Genomic DNA, 21187 nt, shown 5'->3' with positions numbered 1-21187 from the left:
AGCTTGGGGGGAAAAAAGGAGAGGAGAATAAATGATCATAGCATGTAACAAAAAGAAACGCAGACTAACAGAAGGAAACATATTCTCAGCCTGGAATAAGGACTTGCAAAAACCAGCGAAAACAAGGAGGATAAAAAACCCTGCCAAAAAATGGACTTCTACCATGGTGCCCCTTCCCCATAGCTCGGTAGCTTAATTTTGTAGCGTGCACTTTCTGGTGATCCCAGAACTGTATCTATTTCCTATATCTGTAATTTTCCCCCTCATTATTTCAATTCTTTTCTCAATCTGTTTTGGAGTTGGCCCAATAAGGATGAGCAAATCCCTTTCGATGCCTTTGAGCTCTTAATTGATATTTCTTCAACTCTTTTCAAAGCAGCTATTTTGGCATCTAGAAAAGATTTGGTGTCATCTGAGTGGTAGAAAATATATCTTAATCTTTCACAGCAGTGTTGTTTCTGAGATGTAGCATTTGGGGTAGCAGATGGGGTGGCAACGAAGTTGCCTATAGGGGCAGTGCACGCCTCAACTACTCTCCCGCCCGCTGCAGGAACTTTTCAATTAAATGATGAAAGATTTTGCAGCCGGATGCATTCCAGAGCTGCATCTTATCAGTCGTGTAGCACCCACATTTCCATGTAAATATTGATGGTTTTGCAGCGTTTTGAAAAGCATTCTGTGCGAACAGTCATATCCGAGCCTAGGGGCTTTTGCAAATGGGTGGGGTATCTTCTACATGCATTGTCCCCAAAGAGTCACCATCGCTTCGTGCTACCTCAGCCGGGGTGGCTGTGGGCACCAGGAGCGTGGTGACTTCACACCTGAAGCCCGATCTCATGGGCACTAGGGCAGAAGTGCCAAAATGGCTCAAAGTTGAGCTGGATGTTAAAAGCAAGAAGTAACAAAGCCACTTCTGCATCCAGGTTTATCAATTTTGACCTCAGAGACTTTAATAGGTGGGATCCAATCTGAGTAGCTGCTCACAGAAATGAGGAATATGTGACATTTCCATTGCCTGGACCGTGGACCCTTATTCAGGCGTCTTAAGTGCATTTGTACACTTGCTAAATGTTGAGATAAAGTCGCTCCCTGTTTTGACCGGGAGAGGAACATCATCTTGGTCATGGCTGAATGTACAATATCCTCCCCAAAGCAAGGACATTGCCTCTTTGTGCTGGTAGGATATACAAATCTTTGTCTTTCCTGAAAAGTAAAAGAACTTTTTGATGATAGAAACTGAACATTGACCCTAATCTCCATTCTTCAGCATTTGGAATAACCTTTTCTTTTACAGTTGGTGCTTTTCATTGGAGTTATAGCAGGTGTATATTGGGTGTTTTATGCCACACGGTGTGTATCATTTGAACTGAAAAATGCAGGCCCCAATCTCCTTGCCTTTTACCTGCCGTTCGGTTTGTAGCATGGGGTAGAGCAGCTGAGCATTTCGTCTCCAAAGCAAATAACTCTTGTGTTTAACAACCTTTATTTAAAATCAAGTCTCTTTATTTCTAAACAGGGCTGGTTCAGTCCTGGCCAGGTATTTGTGCTAGATGAGTATTGTGCACGTAATGGAGTCAGAGGCTGTCACAGACATCTCTGCTACCTCCGAGATTTACTCGAACGCGCAGAGAACGGAGCTATGATTGATCCCACCTTGCTTCACTACAGCTTTGCCTTTTGTGCATCCCATGTTCATGGCAACAGGTAAGGAATTATTCCTATTTCGCAGCTAAGTGCCAGCAAGGGATGGCTTTGTAAACTAGGTTTCCTTCGATAATGCACAACAGTCCCCGATTTGTTGCCATGCCGGATGTTTGGCAGCAGCGCTGGTGGTGGCATGATCGGTGTGTTTGTTTGTTTCTCTCCTTGTTTAAGTGTAAGCAATAAAAATGTGCATTCAGATCCAGAATGACGGTATTTTAAGTTGTAACCCACAAACCTGTTACATGCAATTCTGGATACCGTAGAGGTGGGTGAAGCGCCTGTCGCTGTTATACACAATGCGCATGGAAATAGATCATCTGCTATGTTGGTAGCTGTTAATAAATGAGAGGGTCCAGTGAAATGCCACAGGTAAAATGATCAGAAGCATGTCAATCCCATTCACGAAAGTCATGTAGGCAATTAGGAGCTGGAGTCTCATTAGAAGCCAGTGGGACTTTGGTTCTTCAATCATATAGGCATCGTTCAAAAGATCAAGCCACATCTCGCTGTTACAGAGCAGGTTTAGGTTCGTACCTTGCCAGTTCCACTCAAATACAGCAAAGCTTCTGTGATCAGAAAGTGTAGCTCGACTAAGCTTCCTTTCCTCTGTGTATTTTATTAACAGCTACAGGAGCTGTTGCAGCTTCTTACTCCAGTTTTTTTTTTTTTTTCAATGTACATCATTTAGCCGAAGCTATCATGCCCTATTCTGTATGTGTCGCTGAGGAAGAGAGTGCCATAAAATAATTGTGTTTTTTGTAAACTCTCGGGTAAACATCCCCCTGAATTATGACATGCATTGTCTGGATTTCATATTGCGAGACTGCCATTCAATTCACAGTTGGTTTTCTACATCTTGTCATGGAGGCAGAGATTCTGTTTCCTTAATTTTGTTTGAGTTCTGACTTTCTTTTGCAAGTTTCTGCTTTGTGTTTTTAGTTGGGTCATTTTCATTTCTTTGTTCTTGCTTTCTTCTGTTTCTTTTACTTTTGCTGCTGACTTCACCCCCTTCCCTTCACCCTTCCCTTGAAATCATTCCCCAAAGCCAACCTCTGACTGAGTTGCTTGGTGGGTCACAGCCAAGTGCAGACAGCGAGGGGGGCAAATCTAACCCCTCTACCACTGAACTGGAGACAAAAAGGGATTCCAAAAAGGAGTCCAAAAAAAGGAAAGATTCCAAGTCCCAGCCGAATCCAGAGCCAAAAAGGTAAGTGAGAGAGCACGAGCAGTGCACAGGACTGTATTGTGTGGTGTGTAGGCACCTGTCCGTCCCAGAGCACATGGGGCACTTTGCATTTCCAGTACTCGCGTAGTTGCAGAGCTGTGCAAAACCCCATGTAATGATCCAGTCGTAAAAAGGCTCCCAGCACTTTGGGCAGCTATGCCATTGCAGTTTCTTTCCAAATGGGAGTGTTACAAATAGGCTCTCTAGAAATGACCTCAACAGAAGTGAATCGGGGAAGATGCTGCCAAAACAAGAGTGCTTGTCATGACGAGGTTATTATCGGCTGTTCCCTGCTCCTTAGCCCTACTTCTTCTATGCACAGAATGCATCGTGGCTCTGTGCATAGAAGAGGAGCTGTATTTGGAGCCTGATTCAAAGCCCACTGAACTCAATGGATTTCTAATTCAGACCATAGAGCAGCCAGGAACTCTGCTGACCCTGGTGTAACAGAGCAGCGCACCTATGCCAATGGTGCGGCAGGTTAAACTACGTGACTATGGGTAACTACCCTGTCTTATTGGCTCTGGGAGAAGGCTGCCCTGGATTAAAACCAGCAGGCAGAAAAGCAGCAGTCTGTAAACTCGTTGTCTGCCCCACTCCCAAGGCAGCAGGACCCCTGTTTTAGATGTGTCCTCTAGGTGCTACTTGCAAGGCCAGTAATAACACAAAACAGGCATTTCTGTGAATGCAGCAATTTTTTAAAGACTATTCCTGCATCACGAAGGGAAGGTTGGGTTTTGCTGTCTCTCTCCTTCCTTTTTGCTATAACCAAATCATTAGCAGATGTCTAATTAGAAATCAAAAGGCTGAAGGTTGCAGGTCCTGTTTGCTCACAGTTGTCTGTTCTCCCCGGGGAAAATGCACACCTTGCTATTTAACGAAAGCGTGTTATTGAGAGGGGCGTATGAATGTGACTTTATTTAAAGCCTGGAAGTTACTCACTTCACTTGGAGGGCAAACCCCCCTGCAAAAAAACCACCAAACCCCTCCGCTGTTAGTTTAGCTTCCTCTGGACTGAGGTTGGCTGTCAGTTGGAATATGCCACACCGGTAATGAAGGTCGAGCGGAGAGATAATTCCATGTGGCTATCAATCCCCTATATTAGCAATAGACAGTGATGGAGCTGAGGTGGGTTGTCTGTTTGTATTGTGTTTGTGTAAGGTCAGACAGTGAGACAACAGTAGCTTGCAGTCAGTGAGAAAGTGCAGAGAGAATGTGATTCAGATGTTCAGGACAGCCCGAAGGAGAGGACTGACAGCATGACAGGCCGTCATGGAGAAGCGACTAACTAGCTGCTGTCCAAGGTCCTGCTTCATGAATACAGCCGCGGTAGCCGATCAGTGTCAGCGCAGGACGGGGACAAAACGGCGGCTGTGCAGAATACACCTCTAGCTTTGCTCTGACCTCATTGCCCTATCATGTGCAACGGGGGGAAAAAAACAATTTTGATGATATTTGGGATATTTGTTTGCAAGCTGAGAGCTTTTTTTTTCTTTTTCTTTTATCTGCTGCCATGGTCGTTATACTTGTGAAAGCTTCAAATGCCCACTCCAGAGGAAGATGAGGTTCTTTGGATAAATCTGATATCTTTTATTAGACCAACTCAAATATACTAACTAATAAAAGATATCAGATTTACCCAAAGAGCCTTGTCTGCCTCTGTCCTTAGACCAACACCTCTGTAACACTCCAGAGGAAGGAAGGTAAATCCTTTCCATCCCCATAGCAGATTCCACTGAGTTCTGGTCATATTTTTACCCGTGCTTTTAAAATACAAAAGGGGAAAAATAAAATTAAGTGTCATTTTTTATTATTCTAGGTTTTACATTCTGCCCGCATCTGCCTGTCTGGCATTCATGCATGTCACAGTTGGAGAAACCAAGAATGTGTGTGCCCAAAGCTGCTAAAGTCTAGAGTAATTACCTATTACCACTGCTAGTTGAAGTTCACTGAAATGAAGGAAATTGTGACCTTCTAGTGACATGATCATAGTACTTTGGAGCCAGGTTTCAGTGAGCGCACGTAAATTCTGCCAGATGGAAAAATTTAGCCAGTTTAAAGGCAGGAATTCTCCAAAACTGGTACAAATCTCTCCAACCGAAGAGAGTGGTTGGAGAGAGATGTATATGTACCGTGTCATGTCATGCATATCTGTAGTGATATCTGTTGATTTTAGATATTTGCATGGTCCCTGTTTCTGTGGCATTTGACAATATTAATCCTTTAGTATAACTGCAGCAGTCCTTTAATATAACTGTGTTCCAAAAAGAATAAAAATCACCGCAATAGGTGTAAAATGGAGTTTCATCCATTTTTTTAAAGATTATATAACACAGTTGCCTCTGATAACTGCAGGCTGGACTCTAGGATCCAGGGGCTCCCTTCCAGTCCTGAAATATTTTTCTTGTAACCTCCCTGGGTGTCACAGTGCACTGATCCCTCTTCAACAGATGGGGAGCAGAGGCACAGAGTAACTGTGCCATGAGCCCATCCTTCTACCGGAAACGCAACCAGTCCGACTAATAGAAAGTTAACAAACTGGTGGAAGTGCACAGTGGAGCAGGGAATGGAGCGCAGGTCTCCTGTGTCTGAAGTGAGTGTCCTAGATGCTAGACAGAATAGGGTTTTTTTATTTTTAAGGGGTTGTCTTGGCTGTAAGTATGGCTGTTTCTACTTGAACTGTGCAATAGCAATAACATCTTTTTTTTTAATGGTAACAGCTGGCTGAAATGGTGCTGCTTTTCTGGGTTTGGGTATATTTTTGTCCTAGTCGATTGAAAACAGAATGGAAATTTTGAATTTTTAAATATTAAGAACTGGCTGGCTTGTCTGGCTAGTTGGGCATTGACTTCATCATCACTTGGACCCCATGTTGAATAGATTCTCCCCCAGCAGTGAATGGAAGTTGGTCATTGGTACCTGATAGTTGTTCAGTGACCTGGACTGAGTTGGGGCTCTCCGGTTGAGCCACCAAGAGTCTGCCCAGCCAACAGTATCACAAATATTGTCCAGTTTCTGCATGCTGGGGAGTCGGTGCACTGCCTGCTCTAGGTTCAGTTTATTTTCAGAAACGTTACATTTACTTTCAGAAAGAAACCAAAGTTGGCACCCCTTGCAATTATTTCATTTGCAGTTGTAAGATCAGGAGAAATATGACTGCTTGAAAAAAATCTGTGGACCATGCATCATTAAATATATCTGTAATAGTTTTAGAGATTTCTTAATTATATTTTAATGAACTATTTGACTGGTCTTGCTCAATGACAATAGTTTGCAAGGGCTAGATTAAAATGGGGAAAAAAATGTTTTTGTAATTGGAAAAAAAACCCACAAATTAAAATGCAATAGAAATTTCATAAACTTTTGGCCGGTTCTACATGTTCCTAATATCTCAAGATGCTCTCCTGGAGTCTAAATTTATTCTTTGATTAATATTTCCATAATATCATGTTGATACATTTTAACAGAAAGTCATGGGTTAACAAAGCCATGCTACGCGTAGTCCAGTAGTCCTCGTTATATCACAGCTCCAAATACTAACCAGATGCACGATAGGTATGCACTGACGCTGCTGCGGACACGCTCTTGACTTCTTCACAATACAAGCTGTTATATTGGCTGAGATGATGAGCGGTGTCTGTGAGCCTCAGCTAAAGTGCTTTGCATTAACTACTGACATGCTTCGTTACAATGGGTTTAGGGTGTCAGCATTCGGCATCCATTCGTTCCGGCCATGGTGCATCAAGGATGCCTATTGCACTTGTAAAGCAATGAGCCTTGAATCGGCTCACAAAGCACCGCAGCACGAGGTGAAATTAGAAGTGAAAATCAAGCAAAAGTTATAGTAGCAAAGCGGTTCTCTTTCTTAATGCTGCCTAGTGTCATGAATGAAGGGCGGGCACCGGGGCTATTTTTAAAATCCCACTCAGAAAAGATGGAGAGAAGAAAATCCAAAAGGAAAATAGGCTTTTTAAACAGCGTGTAGTACGTCACGTAGCTTCACAAGACTCAGGCAAATCTGGCCAGTCCTTTCAAGGAAGCCGGGTGCGAGTCCCAGCAAAGCTAGCGGGGTTGCTTGCAGACCTCCCTTTTTGGGGTTAATGCCTTACCATCGTCAGTGATATTAACTGTATCCCGAGAGCTGTGCCTGGCTGTAAAAGGCAGGGAGCTGGAGAGAGTGACTGCTTTATCGTTGGGTTGTCTTTTGTTAGTTAAAATCAGTCTTTTGGCATTGATTTTTGACATGGTTTCTTTTATCAGGTCTGCTGTGCATGTCGGTGGGTGTAGCACATGCAGAGGTTTATTCTCTGTGTGTAGAGAAGTATTTCCCCAGCGATGCAGCATAGACTCGTTCAACCCAAAAGGTGTAAAAGACAACGTCTTTTCTTTTCTAAGCAACTTCAGTGTTTCAAACAGGCTAATGTCAAAGAGATTAACCCAAAGGAGCTATACTGTATATGTATAATTGCATACAAATGCATGCTATTGCTTCATGTATTAGTCTTTGTTAAAAAATCATTTTGATATATTTGTTTTAGCAGCAAAACCAGCCCTGGAGGCATACAGGGTATAATTAGAAAAGGGCATGGTGGGGGAGGTATGGCTTATGGAACGAGGCATTGGCCTTAGGATCACAGGTCCTAATTATAATTTATAATTAACCCCGTGATTTTTCACAAACAGTCTAAACTAAAAGCAGAAGCAAAATTTACTTTTTAAGAGGGGAAAAAATGTTTAATTTCGCCATTTGCTTTTTGCTTTTTTATAAAATAGTTTCGAAACTTTAAAGCTCAAGGTCTGACATATAAAACTGGACATCGGCAGATGAAAAATATCTAAAAGTTTTCGTGTTAAATATTTATAGTGAAAACAGACAAATGCATAGGCTGTACTGTAAGCCTATGGCAGAAAGAGTCTTTTCTAAAAAGGTGCCATTTGGGGCTTGTTTTAATGTACATATTAATATCCATTTCCCTATGTATGCCATACTTGGAGAGACAGGATGAATAGAGTATTGGTAAAAAAAGATCTGTTATCATTCAAATCTGAGGCATTCGTGTTGTTGTATGTTGACATTAATCCAAAGAGAGAGACGTAGGCACTGTGTGCCTGACTACACGGATCTCTAAATGTCTACATATAGGTTTTTATTTAAATCAAATACAGGTGCAATACCTCTTTCACAATTTGTCTTCTCCAATGCCTTATCATTGTCCAGGCCGCTATAATATACATGCCCTCTGTGTGTGCATGTTCATTTTCTATCGTTGCGTGGTAGCCTGACATAACTGCAGAAATTTTACTAGCTGCAGAAAGCTGTGATTCTATATGTAAAATAAATATCAAATTTAAAGTTGACAGGAAACCTTTGTTGAATAAAAATAACTAGTACCAGCTGGAAAAATAAATTAATTTATGAGGCTTGACCTTCTCTTGAGGATGTCTTTAAGAACCATCAGCTGTGTATTGGAATTGTCTAGGACACAAATGAGTATGAAATTATAGCAAGGCTAGCTTATATAACCTTTCTTGCCCTTTGCAGAAAGAAAAATAAATATGCTTCCTCCAAATGATTCAGTTTTTAAGATGCATTTGACTTTAATGATTTGTGTTTAATTAGGTTTAAAAAAAAAATCAAGTTAATAAATTAAGTGCAAGGCTTTTGGTGCTGTTTATATAGTTCTATCTATATCCCTGCATTTGTCACTAATTAATGAGTTCCTAATGCTTCAGCTTCTGGGGAGATGAGCAACAAAAATTAACATAACTAGTAAATCTGAAGATGTGCAGCTGGGTGATAGTATTTGAAATTTGACAAAAACATCGGAAGTATTATTATTTGTGACATGGCTCAAGATGGGAGATTGTGAGGAGAGTAAAGATGACAGAACTGGTGCTAACCACTGTGACAACAACTTGAAAAGCAGCCGACATGACATCTTTCCTATCATGCTGCCGAAAATGTCAACTTTGTGAAGGACAGTGAGAAAATGCTTTGCCGAAAATTTGAAAGGTAGATTCAAGAGATGCTCATCATGTCAGATGTAATATAGTCCACAGCTGTTTGAGAAAGGAAGTCCTTGCAGTTGTGATGGCTCGCAGTTGGCAGGCCCTTCCAGACATCCGTGCCGCTCCAAAAATGGCTACAGTTGACCTGTAGATTGTCTCAAGTTTGCAGCAGCATGATATACAGGAGCGAGCGGTTGTTTATAGCGTGCCGTTCTGTGGCGCAAGGCACTGTGCAGAAGGAAACCTTGCACTTGGGTTAAAATGCCCGTGGTTGGCACCCTGGCTTCCAAAAAGGCATGAGAAAAATGCAAGGCCTAATATTTTGGTGCAAACAAAGTGTGGTGGATGCTATTTTTAAAAAGGCTTTCTCTGCTTGCAGCTAAGTGGGTAGGTTTGTATCTCAATGCAGTCGGTTAGGGCATTATATCTTAATCTGGATAAGCTTGAGGATATTAACTCTGATCTAGAAAAGCACAGGGCTGCCCGCAGACCCATCTGGAGTTTTCAATTGGGCCGTGCTTTCAAATGAAAACTGCCCAAGCACAGAAAATGCAGCCTGCTACCTCGAACTTGCAGGATGCTGCTGTGCCAGGGCATTGCAAGAGCCTGGAATCGGTGCTAAATGGCCCGATGCATCCACGTTCAAGCCCGCTGTAGTCAGTGGAAAGCCTTCCTTTGCATGCACGAGTTTTGGATTGACCTTGGCAAATGCCGTGGGCCCAAATCTGCTCCCTCTGAAGTCAGTAGAAAATGGGCTGGAGTGCTGAAAGCCATGCCCTCTGCAGGCGGACAGCCATATTGTTTAAATAAATTATTATAATTGACGAATAAAACTAAATTTGAACCAAAAGATTTTTTTTGGACATTTTAAAAAAGAAAGGGTCCTACCTAGTTGAGCTGGTTCTTGCCATACGTGCCAAACCCACCGACTATAATGGGCTTGAATTTTGTTGAACATTTTAAGAAAGGAAGAGTCCTGCCTAGTTGAGATGGCTCTTGGCATATGTGCCAAGCCCACCAACTATAGTGGGCTTGAGTTTTGTTGAACATTTTAAAAGAGTCCTACCTAGTTGAGATGGCTCTTGCCCTATGTGCCATTGCTTGGAAAACAAGCCTGCATTTAGGCTCACCTGACACCTTGCATGACCTTTAAGTAAATCTCTGTCACTCGAGGGTTTATTGACCCAACCTGCGGTCACTAAACTTCCTCAACTTTTCCAGCCCACTAGAAAATGGTGGCAAGTGCTTTCAGCCTCATTTTCTGCTGTTGCTACCATTAACCTTAACAATTTCCCATGAGCTGTTGAGAACATTGGAGTGGCCAAAAGTCAAAGAAGGGCTTGAAACCTGCCCTTTTGCTATGCAGCGTTCAACAAGGAGCATCTTGAAAAACATGCTGCTCCCCTTGCAAGCAAACTGGATTCCCCCAGGTGCCGAGAAGGGCTCCCGTGCATACCTGAGGGCAGGCGCGCATGCAGCCTGAATGCTAACCATGGGGAAGTCAAAATGCACGGAGCATCTTCAGCTGCTATTTTTTAAATCCCAGCTCTAATTAGTTTCTCATGGCTTGCCTGCTTCTTCAGAATAACTAGACCTAATTATGTACTAATGAGACCAAATTTATATTTCCCAAATTATTAAAAAAAAAAATCTGTTCCCCAGCTGAGATGATATTTCCTAAATTCAACTTAAATCCATTTTTGTTTGCAGCTGACATTGGGAAATAAATAGGCAAATAGGAGTTTCTAATGGAAAGGCTGATTTAAATTTAAATGCATCCATTGTAAAATTTGGGCCTCTCTATTTTGGGTTATAACTCGTGGTATTAATTTCTGGTTAGCACTTAGAGGAAGGCAATGAAAGTTCACTGAGATTTGGTTAGGATCTCTGCTTGTGTTTTTAAGAAATACGTTTCTACCTGTATTGTAACATCAGAGCTAATATTTGTCATATTAAGAGCTTTCTATGTGTAAGGTCAATGAGAGATGACTGTACAGATTGCATGTTTTTTTCATTTTTAGAGGGGTTGTTTTTTTGGGGGTTTTTTTTTTTTTTTTTGGTTTAGGGCCTTTTGATTCTTTAAAAGGAAAATAAAGCTAACCAATTAACCCCTGACAGGAGGTTCATTAGAAGCTTTGTAATCCCTTGCCAAGTCCTTTGTATAAACGAACCGGTCTAGTACTAAGGATTTACACAGCTTAAGCTGAACACTGGAGGAGGCCTTTTAGTAAGCACATTTGTTCAGTTTTAAGACTTCTTCCCTTGCCTGAAAAGAGACTGTGCTGGTGTAGGGTACACAGTCATACACCAATCCCTACACTTTTCTTGTCAATAATAGAGAGCAGTGATGTTGATTGTCTAGGCTCCTGATTTCTTTGGCGGATGGATTAGACAAGCCCTCTACGCTCGCCGTGGATTATAACGGGGAGGATATTTTAACGGGGGGAGGAGGAGGCAGCAGGGGGCGGGGGCAGCTGGTATCTGCCTTCATGTAGGTGTAAATCCAGTTTGTTTAAATCAGCGCAGTAACGAGGGCTTCGAAACAAGGAGAGGAAGCGATCGGCACGGGCACCGTCCACGTCCCCTACCTGCTCCACAAGAAAAGCAGGGCAGGAAATGTTTGTTTGCACACTGTGCTCGGAGGAAGGTGCAAAATACCCCACGGTAGCTGTGCCTGGCTGCCTCGTTCATAATACAGTCCTGTGCACTGATGAAAGAAGAGCACCTGGCAATTATTCATCCAGGAGCCGATTAAATGCATTGATCGCTTAATATTGTAATGTGTTACATTACTGAAAAAGAGATTTTGCTCTTAAATGCAAACTGATATTTAGACATGTTTCTGTATGCTAGACTAACTGCTCCCTCCTTTCATGAGAAGGAAATGAATGAGTGCTGCAGTTTTATATGCTTATTATCTGTGAGTTTAATACCAGTGTGGTTTGTGGGGGGGGGGTTTACTATGAATCCCTTTTTGCTTTGATAATGTTGCAGAGCCTTTTTTTCCTATAGAAATTATTTGTTCATTTAATGGAGCGGTGGGTCCGATCCTGCAGTCTCCGTTGCATGAAAGCTTCCATTGTAGTCAGTACCGTACATGCAGATTTAAGAAAGAACCACGTCATTTTGTTTTATTTTCTGCAATGTGTGGAAAAGCAATGATTTTGCTATTGAAAAGCATACGTGCTACAAGGCGCTCCCTCCCCTAGCACGGCCATTATATTCTGGTTCTAATAGTCGATGACACCCGTGTCCAGAAAATGCAATATCTTGTTTGCTGTACAGATGACTTACCGGGGTCGCAGGGTGATGTTTGAGTCATTCATGGCATTTTTCCTTCAGGCCTGATGGAATAGGAACCGTAACGGTAGACGAGAAGGAACGTTTTGAAGAAATCAAGGAAAGGCTCCGTTTACTCCTGGAGAATCAAATCACACATTTTAGGTAAAGACAAGCTGCCAGCTTAGAGCGAAGGAGGGTGCATTTCCTCCAGTTTCTGTCCCACAGACACGGCATCTTAAAAACTAAATTTCCAAGGCAGCAACTTCTTATCTTTCTGCAAAAGCCGTATACACGGTGTCAAACAACCGAGCGTGTTGTGGATGCTGCAGAAGACACAAATGTGTTTGCAGCTGAGTAGCAGAAGTTGCGCTCCTTTGAGGGATTTCAGCATGTCTTGCCCACGTAGGCCTCAGACATGGTGAGGACTCAGACTAGACCAATGATTTTAATGCAGTACTGAAATACCCTGCGTCTTATTTCTTGCCCTTTCCCATCCATCCCCTTCTGCTTAATAGCGATCTTTCCCCATCTCCCCCAAATGTAAAGACAGACAGTTATTGTTTTTCTTGCCCCCAGGGATGGTATAATTATGGGAACAACAGATACCACCCGCCTTTATAGGTGATAAGATCCCCTCTGACAAAGGGGCCTTTTCGTGCAGTGGTCATCCCCAATTCTCCAGATGAGGGCTGACATAAAGCTCCATGAAAATCAAATGCCACGTTCAAAAATAAAGTAGTCAGTTCAAGCAATTAGTTATGGCCTGAGATTATGATGGGATCAGTAGTTTCCCAGCTTGAAGTCACTTATCCCATCCTTTTCTGGGAGCCCCTTTTCCCTTTTATTGCAATGAAATGGTATTTAACCCCTTCCTGGTAGAGCTACACACTCTCCCTCCCAGTTGACAGCCAGATCTAATGAGCTGGAAGACTACCTACTCCTACCAGTCACCCATCATTTCATTTTCCCGCTGACGGGAGCCTCGGGCTCCATCCTTCAGACCGCAGATTGGGGCACACAGACTGTTTCTGAGAGTTTTTCTACCAAAGAGTGAGGGACCTAATCTGATTCAAGCACCAGGGCCTGAGCCAAGGAGCGGAGGGTCTCACTTTGTCGAGCAGGAGCAGAGGGCCCACCTGTCCCATTTCAGAGAGCATCGTTCTTATTGTGTCACCGTTCAGCTTACTGGCACGTCTGAGCCAGCAAGCCGCAAGCACCCAACTAATCTTTAAAATCGTATGTTTTTCTAGGTATTGCTTTCCGTTTGGCCGACCAGAAGGTGCATTAAAAGCTACCCTCTCGCTACTGGAAAGGGTAAGCATAAGAATAACAAAGCTATTTTAAAATCCTGTAGGCATACACAGTCCCCCATGCAGGAGAGTTTCCGTGGCCGTAAGGTATGTGCACACGTATGCACAGGTCGGACTAGGTAATGCTGCATTATTAATTATGTCCTGTGAATGGTCAAATCGGTTGATGTTGCAATTATATGAGCGAGTGCAGCTGATGGAGAATTTTGAATGTTATGAACCTAATTTTCCCTTTCATGAAACCAGTTATTTTCCTTTGGAGACAATAGTCTATGGAATCGGGGTCACGCCGGTTTAATACTGGCGTAACGAGGTAGAGTCAGTCTTTTTAAGCGTTATGTTAAATGGTTCCAAAAAAGCTTCCCATCTGCAATAAAGCACTTGGACTGCATCCTCTGTGGGGCCAGAATCGGCCGTTTCTGGACCCAAAAGCCAGAGCTCCTACCGTCTGAACCACAAGATCAAGCCCTGTAGTCAGGGACCAGCAGCCAGGCTGCGTGACCAGTGGAAATGCATGAATTTGTTGAGCATACAAAAAATCCACAGTGATCAATTATGTGAATGCCTGATGCCACAACAAATCAGTTTTTCTTATGTCAAGGTCCTTATGAAAGACATAGTTACTCCAGTTCCTCAAGAGGAGGTAAAAACAGTCATCCGTAGATGCTTGGAGCAGGCAGCTTTAGTCAACTATACTCGACTATCAGAGTATGCCAAAATTGAAGGTAAGGCAATTTCTTTGTGACATTACAATTTTGCAATGTTTCTAGGTGGGGACTATGGCTGGCAGCTGTTTAAAAAAAAAATTAAAAAATTAAATACTTTTTTTCACTTGAACAGAAAACAGAATTAGCTCTGGAGCGTTCTTGCAGTGTTGATTTGTTTAAAAGCAATGGAGAGTAGAGGTTGGGTGAAATATTTCTTTTTCTGGGGGAAAAAGAGATGAAACAGTTAACAGACTCCCAGCTTCGTTTGATTGTTAGCGCATTTGGCCAGTGGTACAGCATTCATACGCGTGTCATCGTTTTAAAAAACAAATTAAGAAATACATGGGATGTCATCTTCATAGCTGGAAAGTAAAATGCAACTAATTGCTTGTGACATTGGAGTGCAGGGAACAATCGAATATAAGAATCAAAAACAAACCAAAAAAAAGCTTTATCTCTGCTTATTGGGTTGTCGAAAACTTAAAATGTCTTTTGCTGGATAGTGTTTCATTGCCTTTCCTTTGTGCCTAGTGGAAGTCATTGATCGTTGGTCCCATACTTGCATCAGATTTCATTCTTGTCACTCTAAATCCAACGTCGCTGATATTACTGACCTTTTAAGTTATGGGGGAGTAATAACTGGTGACCAGAGACACATGTAGCCATCAAAAAGACATTTTAAAACTTGCCAGAGGATATCTTGTTTGTTGGAGCGCTATAATTCAACAGATGATTACATGTTAATCACTTTTCATTGTTACCTTGTTGGCTGCTATTCAACAATCTGAAATTCCTGAACAACTTCTTCTGTGCCGATAACTGGGAACTCTGCTCAAAATGAAGTGTATGTTCTGCGGTGGTGTTGTGTGAGATTTAAGAGGCTTTCCTAAAGCTAGATCCATGTTGTATGTCTCTCAGATATTACGGAAAGTGAAGAAATCCCTATATGATTTGCTCCTGGTTCTTGCTTATGTGAGGAACTGGGTTATAACACATCAAATTGTCCAGGTGCTGTACATGACATGTCCTCTCTTTTTCTATTTTTTTCTGTCTGACGATGCAAATTGTGTACCAGTGGTAATGAATTCGTTGTTATGCATCCAGTGAGAAACACTTAAGAATTGGGCACTAAAAGGATGTTTATCAACTCTTGACTTGGTAATGAGTGACAAAAATAGAGAAGGAATGGAGGTTTAATAAGCACTGTATTATCAGGCAATTTATCGAAGCACTCAACTTCACAGGATATTTTAATTGGTGTTTTCTGTAAAATGCAATGTTTAAATATACTTGACAAGGACGGAGAAGGACTCGGAGTGAAAACAACTTTTGTTTTGATGGCTGCTGCTACCAAATGCTGGCTTCCCTAGGTCTCTGTGCAAATATCCCTAACTCGTTGGTAAGATTTGCTCTCTTCTTTCAGATAAATCTATGCAAAAAACAAACTTTATGATCTGTAAGTAAAAATGCATTCATTTCCAAAGTAGAACAGTTAGTGTGTACTTTCCTTTTGTGCCTCAATTCTTCTTGGTTGTGTTAATTATCTGCCCTCTTTTTTGCACTGTGACTTTTAGGTCTGGGAATACTTTGAAGCAACAAACTTTTTTTTTCCAGCTACCTTTTCAGAGAAATTCTTCATTCCACACTACTTGCTCTCTTCTGCTTCTCTCCTCCCTTATTCGTGATTGGCCACAGCCACTTTTCTATGTTGCCGCTATAAAAGTGGCTGTGACACCAATTTCAAAGCATGCTGGGATTGTTACTCCAAACAACCCAACATCCGCCAGCTGCATGCGTCAGGTTTTCTTTCATGAGCATAGTCCACGACAAGGTACAAACCAGTTCGCTTCCAAAAGAGTTGCCTCCATGAGATGCCTTTGTCTACGCAGCATGCGATTTTGAGCCCAAAACGGTTTAAACTTGGCCATCCGAGCCTTTCAGAAATTCCTGGCGGCGCATGAGGAAATATTAGCAGCAGAACTGCTTGAGGCTATGTTTATGAAGAAATACCTGCAAAAGCCTTAGATACTGAAGGCCAAAACCCTTAGTATCTCGGAGCCTTAACTCAGTGGAACTCTACTTCCTTCTATTCATGACGTTTGGATCATTATATTCTTGCAAACAATCCAGAATAAACCTCTACAATCATGGTCACAACCTCTTCTGTGACTCATGGGCATGCTGAATGGTTAATCCAATAGATCTCCAATTTTAAAGCTCTCCTTTTTTTTTTTTTTTTCCTTTTATCCTGTGTGTACCCCCAAAATACTCTACAGCTATTTTCCTCTTAAGCTAATATAAAGTTTTCCTCTGACCTATAACCTCTTTACCTCTGACCTAAGCCTCTTGCATGCCCAAATCCTCTTTTATAGGGAAAAAGAGAGAAATGTATGAGCATCCTGTCTTCTGCTTGGCCTCTCAAGTGATGGATTTAACCATTCGTGAGTACCTACCACCCTCCTCTCCATGCTGTCTTCACTCTTTCTGTTTTCATTACTCCAAGAAAATCCAGATCCAAACCAACTCACTTTCCTTGCTTCAAGTCTTTTAGCATTGGCTTGTCTGTTGCTTCTGTCTGTGAAACCCAGTGTGAGAAGTCCAGTCACTTTTTATCAGCCTAAAACAGGTTAGACAATTAAGCCATTTGTTTGTGATGAACTCCGATTGTCTGTAAGTTTTTTCAGTTTATTCTTTATGTCTGTGACCTGAATGCATTTTTACTTTGCTTCTGTGTAACCCCAATTTGTAAAGTGCTTGTCACTGGTACACAATCAAAAGGTAGCAGCTACACTGGGAAACAATGAGCGAGAGGTCAGATAAAGGACATTTGGAAAAAGGCATCCCTTTTCCGGTGTATACGATCTTGAAACGCTCCTGTATATAAGATCATATAAAGCTGTCCTTTCTCTGTACATCAGATCTTACATGTCTTCCGTCTGTTCTCTCTCAAGCAGAAATGCTTTTATTTGTTCTCTCTCTAGATTTTTTTATTTATTCTTTTACACCAAGCTCTGGCTGGGACATGCAAACTTAGCGGTCGCATGTTCCCAGAGCTTAGCTCACTGAGTTCACTAATTTTCTATCCGTGCAGCATTTTCTTTCACCCCTGTGAAAGGAGCCGTTTGGGTGATGCCATGCTTCTGGGTGGTGGGAGTGAAGGGGGCAACTTTTTTTTTTCCTTTTCAAATGTCATATATCACACATAACTGCGGGGCATTTTGGTCCACTTGCTCATTAATCCTGCATATCTGTTCTTGTTTCTCTCTTTTCTCTCCTTGTCGCTCTCTCTCTCTTTCATATAGAGAATCAAAAGGATGCAGGTGAACAATTGTATATGCATTATAAATTGCTAGGACTGTTGAGTTATATATATATCTATATATATATCTTTGTTTTCTTTCATAGCTCCTTAAGATATGTACTCCTATAGACTGAAAACGGAGTTGCCATAATACTTAAGGAGTTAATTTGTGCTGTCTCGACATACATAATCTCTTTTACGCGTGCCTTAGGGTATAGTATAGAGCAGAGCTCGTTTATAGTGAAAGGACACCCTGACGAGGAGACAGGTTTTCAGCGAATAGACATCTATCCCGCTAGAAGAAAAAGTTTCCTGTTTTCCAAAGGAACTAAAACTACTTTTTGATGCAGAAAAGTCCGAACGATTTGGCCTGCCATTTGAACACTGAATGAGCACATTTATGACTCAACTAACTTTCATTTTTGTTTTTCACATCTTCTGTTTGATGCCCTACTGGGAAGAATGGTTTTTTGTTAATGTGTACCTAACAACACCCAGTCAGACAAAAGTTGTGTTTGTCTTTTGTTCGTAACCTGTGGCGACTCGTAACGAAGCCGGGGCAGGGCTCAGACCTTCCCACTGCAATTCTTTCCGGTAGCGCTCCTGGACGGGTGTCACTTTTTTCATGACTGTTACATATCAGGGTTAATGGTTTGACAGTTCTTGACATATCAACCATTAGTTTCTTTTTCCGAAATAATTTTGATGGTTGTTTCCTCCCCTCCACAAAGGATAAACTTGATTTCAGAACCATTTCCAGAAAAGAAATTAGTTTAGAAAGAGATGCAAAGTCTTAGGCCAGCTCCTGTTTTGGTTTCCACGGGTGCAGCTTTCGTGGACAGCCAGATCTAGCCCGGCACCTTGTTTCGTCGCTGTGGTGTTAACGGCGGGTCCTAATAAGAAAGCAACATCCCTTACAAAATGTACAGGTTTTGCTCTTTGCCCAAATATAGGCACAAAAACAAAAGAAATCATGTCATATGTGTGGGCCCATTCATCCCCAATAATTACCTTAGATCCCAGCGTGTCAGTACAATTAAGGACATAGAGCATCACTGGTTTTCAGACCAGAGGCAGATATGCCGCCTATTTTGTATTTGGGAAATAAGGGCTACCTTTCAAAGGGCCTATTTAGTTGAGAATAAAACCAGCTTCTGTGTTGCTTGAACCCAGTGAAAGACCACAAAAACCCTAATCCTACTGGCCTTGCTCCCTTAAACCACCCTTTGTTTGTGCTGGTTTCTTTAAGGGAGCTTTGGCTTGTCAGGTACGCAGGATTTGGTCTTAAAATCAAGGAGCGAAGCATTGGCTTGCTTTTCCTCAAGTCGAATGTAAAATGTGACTGCTCTCAATTGTATTGCAACTGCAGAGAGACTGAAAATACGACGCTGAAAACAAGACACCCACAGATATCTCCCCATCTAATTCCCCATCTTTCCTGAAGAGCTCTTAGCCTCTTGCGGGCTCTTAAAAACATGGTTTTTAAATAGAACATTCAACAGGCAAATATGCTAAAACAATTAAAAATGAATAATCTGTGGTTATTAATCAAGCAAAAATTGCTAGCACTTGGATGAAGGCATACAAACCCCTAAAGTAGGGGTTGTGCTCTGTCTCCTTATGGAAACTGGGAATCCACTGTTCCTTTAGGAAAGAATGACTTCTGTGGAGCAGCGCCCTGTCTGGCCAGGGTGTGTGAAATGCAATGCATTGTCATCCAGAAATGCCGCGGGTGTGACAGTCTGGGTCTCATTTACACTGAAGCTATGAAAAGGGTTCAGTCTTCACCAAAGGACTGTTGTCTTTGGTGCACGGCTCCTTGGGGAAGCAGAGTGCAAAGAAAGGGGCAAGTGGTGGGTGGCGATAGCAACTAACAGTGACTGGAAAAGAAGAGACCAAGGATGTAAATGATGTCTTTACGTTTAAGCTTCTGAATATAGCAGCTTCACCAGCAAGCAGAAACCAGCTCACGGGCTACCTGGTCTGCTGCGGTGTAAGCATTTCTACTCTTCCCTTCACCCCCCTCCTAAAGCACGACAGGGTTCAGCCTTTGCCAGAGTCCCCAAACCCTCCTCGGGTGAGCAGATACCTATCTGTGCTCACGCTGCGGAGATGCATGCACCATCCCCGTCCGACCTAGCTCTTTCCCGTGGTATTAATAACAGCCCCTACAATGATCCCCTGGGCCATGATCATAGCAGCAGCAATGGTAACTCAGCCCCTCTGCTCTCCTGCTGCTCAGCTGAAACCCCAGGCATGCCATGCTGGGGTGGGATGAGCAACTGTTGCATGGAGCATCCCTGTCACGCCTTGTCCCCTACCGCGGGCAGCAGGATGCAGTCCCTGCACTCAGCCCGCCCCATCTCAGGGCAGGGAAGAGCATCCAGTTGCTTGACTGTATTTGGGAAAGCAAATCTGCTTTGAGAGAGGCATCTTGGCATTGAAGGAAAATGGGTAGGGGGGTCTCACTGCCCCATCGTCCAGACCTAGAACTTCCTAGGCCTTAAATGCTGGTGGCTGCAAGCGAGAGAGGGATGGCGGAAAAAACCCTAGTCAGACCCAGCCCATGGGACGTGCAGAGCCCATTCTCCACCCCCATGTTTTACATGCCAGTGTGAACCGGGTGAATTAAGTGCATTGTTTTTAACGTGTGTTAAATGCATTCAGGTCAGGCTCTCTCCCACTCTTCCCAGGTTCAGTTTAAGCAGCCTGGGTTCACTGGCCAGCGTTGTAGGGAGCTCAGACTTCATGAAATCTGCAGCTCAGTTTCAGTTTGTGAATCCATTGGGAATTCATAAAATTAAAAAAAAAAAAAAGATTTTTCAAATAAATGGGAAGAGGAAATAAAGGCAAGGGGGTTGCAGTCTGCAGGCTGGTAGTGAGCACACAAAAAGAGGCTGAATTCTTGAAATAATTTCTTGCTCACTCCTCTGTAACTCTCACTCCCTTTTGCATGTTTGCTTCAGCCTCGTGATGTCCTGCTACCCAATTCCTTTTATTTATTGAAGCAGTATTCAGCTGTTTTTAACTAAAAACCCATAACTTGGCCCTCTGGAGCTCACCTCACCTATACGTTGTCATTGATAAGAGTCATTTAGACGGGACTATTCCCAAGGATTGACGATTCCTGAGGTGGTCATCTTCTCCCCACACCATTTTGCTGTTACATATTTTATCCAGTGCCTCTTTAATGCAAAATGCATGAGCAGTCTGTGGGCCTCTGACCTAGTCCCAGGACCGCCTGTTGCAGGGGGAGTGCTCTAACCACTAGGTTAACATGCAAAGACCACCTCTACCTGCTCTTCCGGCCATGTTTTTTAATGTAAGTGGGTGCAAACGATGGGCTTTCTGCTTGTTGTTTCTGGCATGTTGTGAGTCTGCCAGTGTCTACCACCCTGGGCTCTCCAGGGGATTTGGGTACACAGCGGTACCTAGTTGCTAGTCCCAACCAGTCTTAGACATGAGACAGGGAGAGGGACCAGTTCAGGGTAGACACGATGATGAGATTTCTTCCAGAGCTCCAAAAGATAAGAGAAACAGCTAAAGTCGAAGCCTGTTCCCTGTTTCCCCCAAACGGTGGTGAAGACTACAGTTTTCAGGTTCATTCAGGCTCTGAATAAGAGGCCAGGACTTGGCTCTTAACAATCAA

General features: G+C 42.6%; 1 protein-coding gene across 5 annotated transcripts in view; it reads left to right on the top strand.

Moving 5' to 3' along the window:
* The window catches only part of CADPS (calcium dependent secretion activator), a 245143-nt gene that overhangs the window by 153818 nt on the left and 70138 nt on the right, over positions 1 to 21187 (top strand). For 2 of the 5 annotated variants that reach the window (XM_059715930.1, XM_059715927.1), the window contains exons 13-18: positions 1517 to 1704; positions 12281 to 12382; positions 13471 to 13534; positions 14132 to 14255; positions 16610 to 16678; positions 17540 to 17557. In XM_059715930.1, coding sequence (XP_059571913.1) covers positions 1517 to 1704; positions 12281 to 12382; positions 13471 to 13534; positions 14132 to 14255; positions 16610 to 16678; positions 17540 to 17557 — 565 coding nt within the window. The remainder of the gene's footprint in view (positions 1 to 1516; positions 1705 to 12280; positions 12383 to 13470; positions 13535 to 14131; positions 14256 to 16609; positions 16679 to 17539; positions 17558 to 21187) is intronic. The other 3 variants (XM_059715931.1, XM_059715929.1, XM_059715928.1) reach the window with 2 other exon arrangements.

Source organism: Alligator mississippiensis, chromosome 12 (genome assembly GCF_030867095.1).
Source record: "Alligator mississippiensis isolate rAllMis1 chromosome 12, rAllMis1, whole genome shotgun sequence".
Taxonomy (NCBI): domain Eukaryota; kingdom Metazoa; phylum Chordata; order Crocodylia; family Alligatoridae; genus Alligator; species Alligator mississippiensis.
This window is presented reverse-complemented; position numbering and strand designations above follow the sequence as displayed.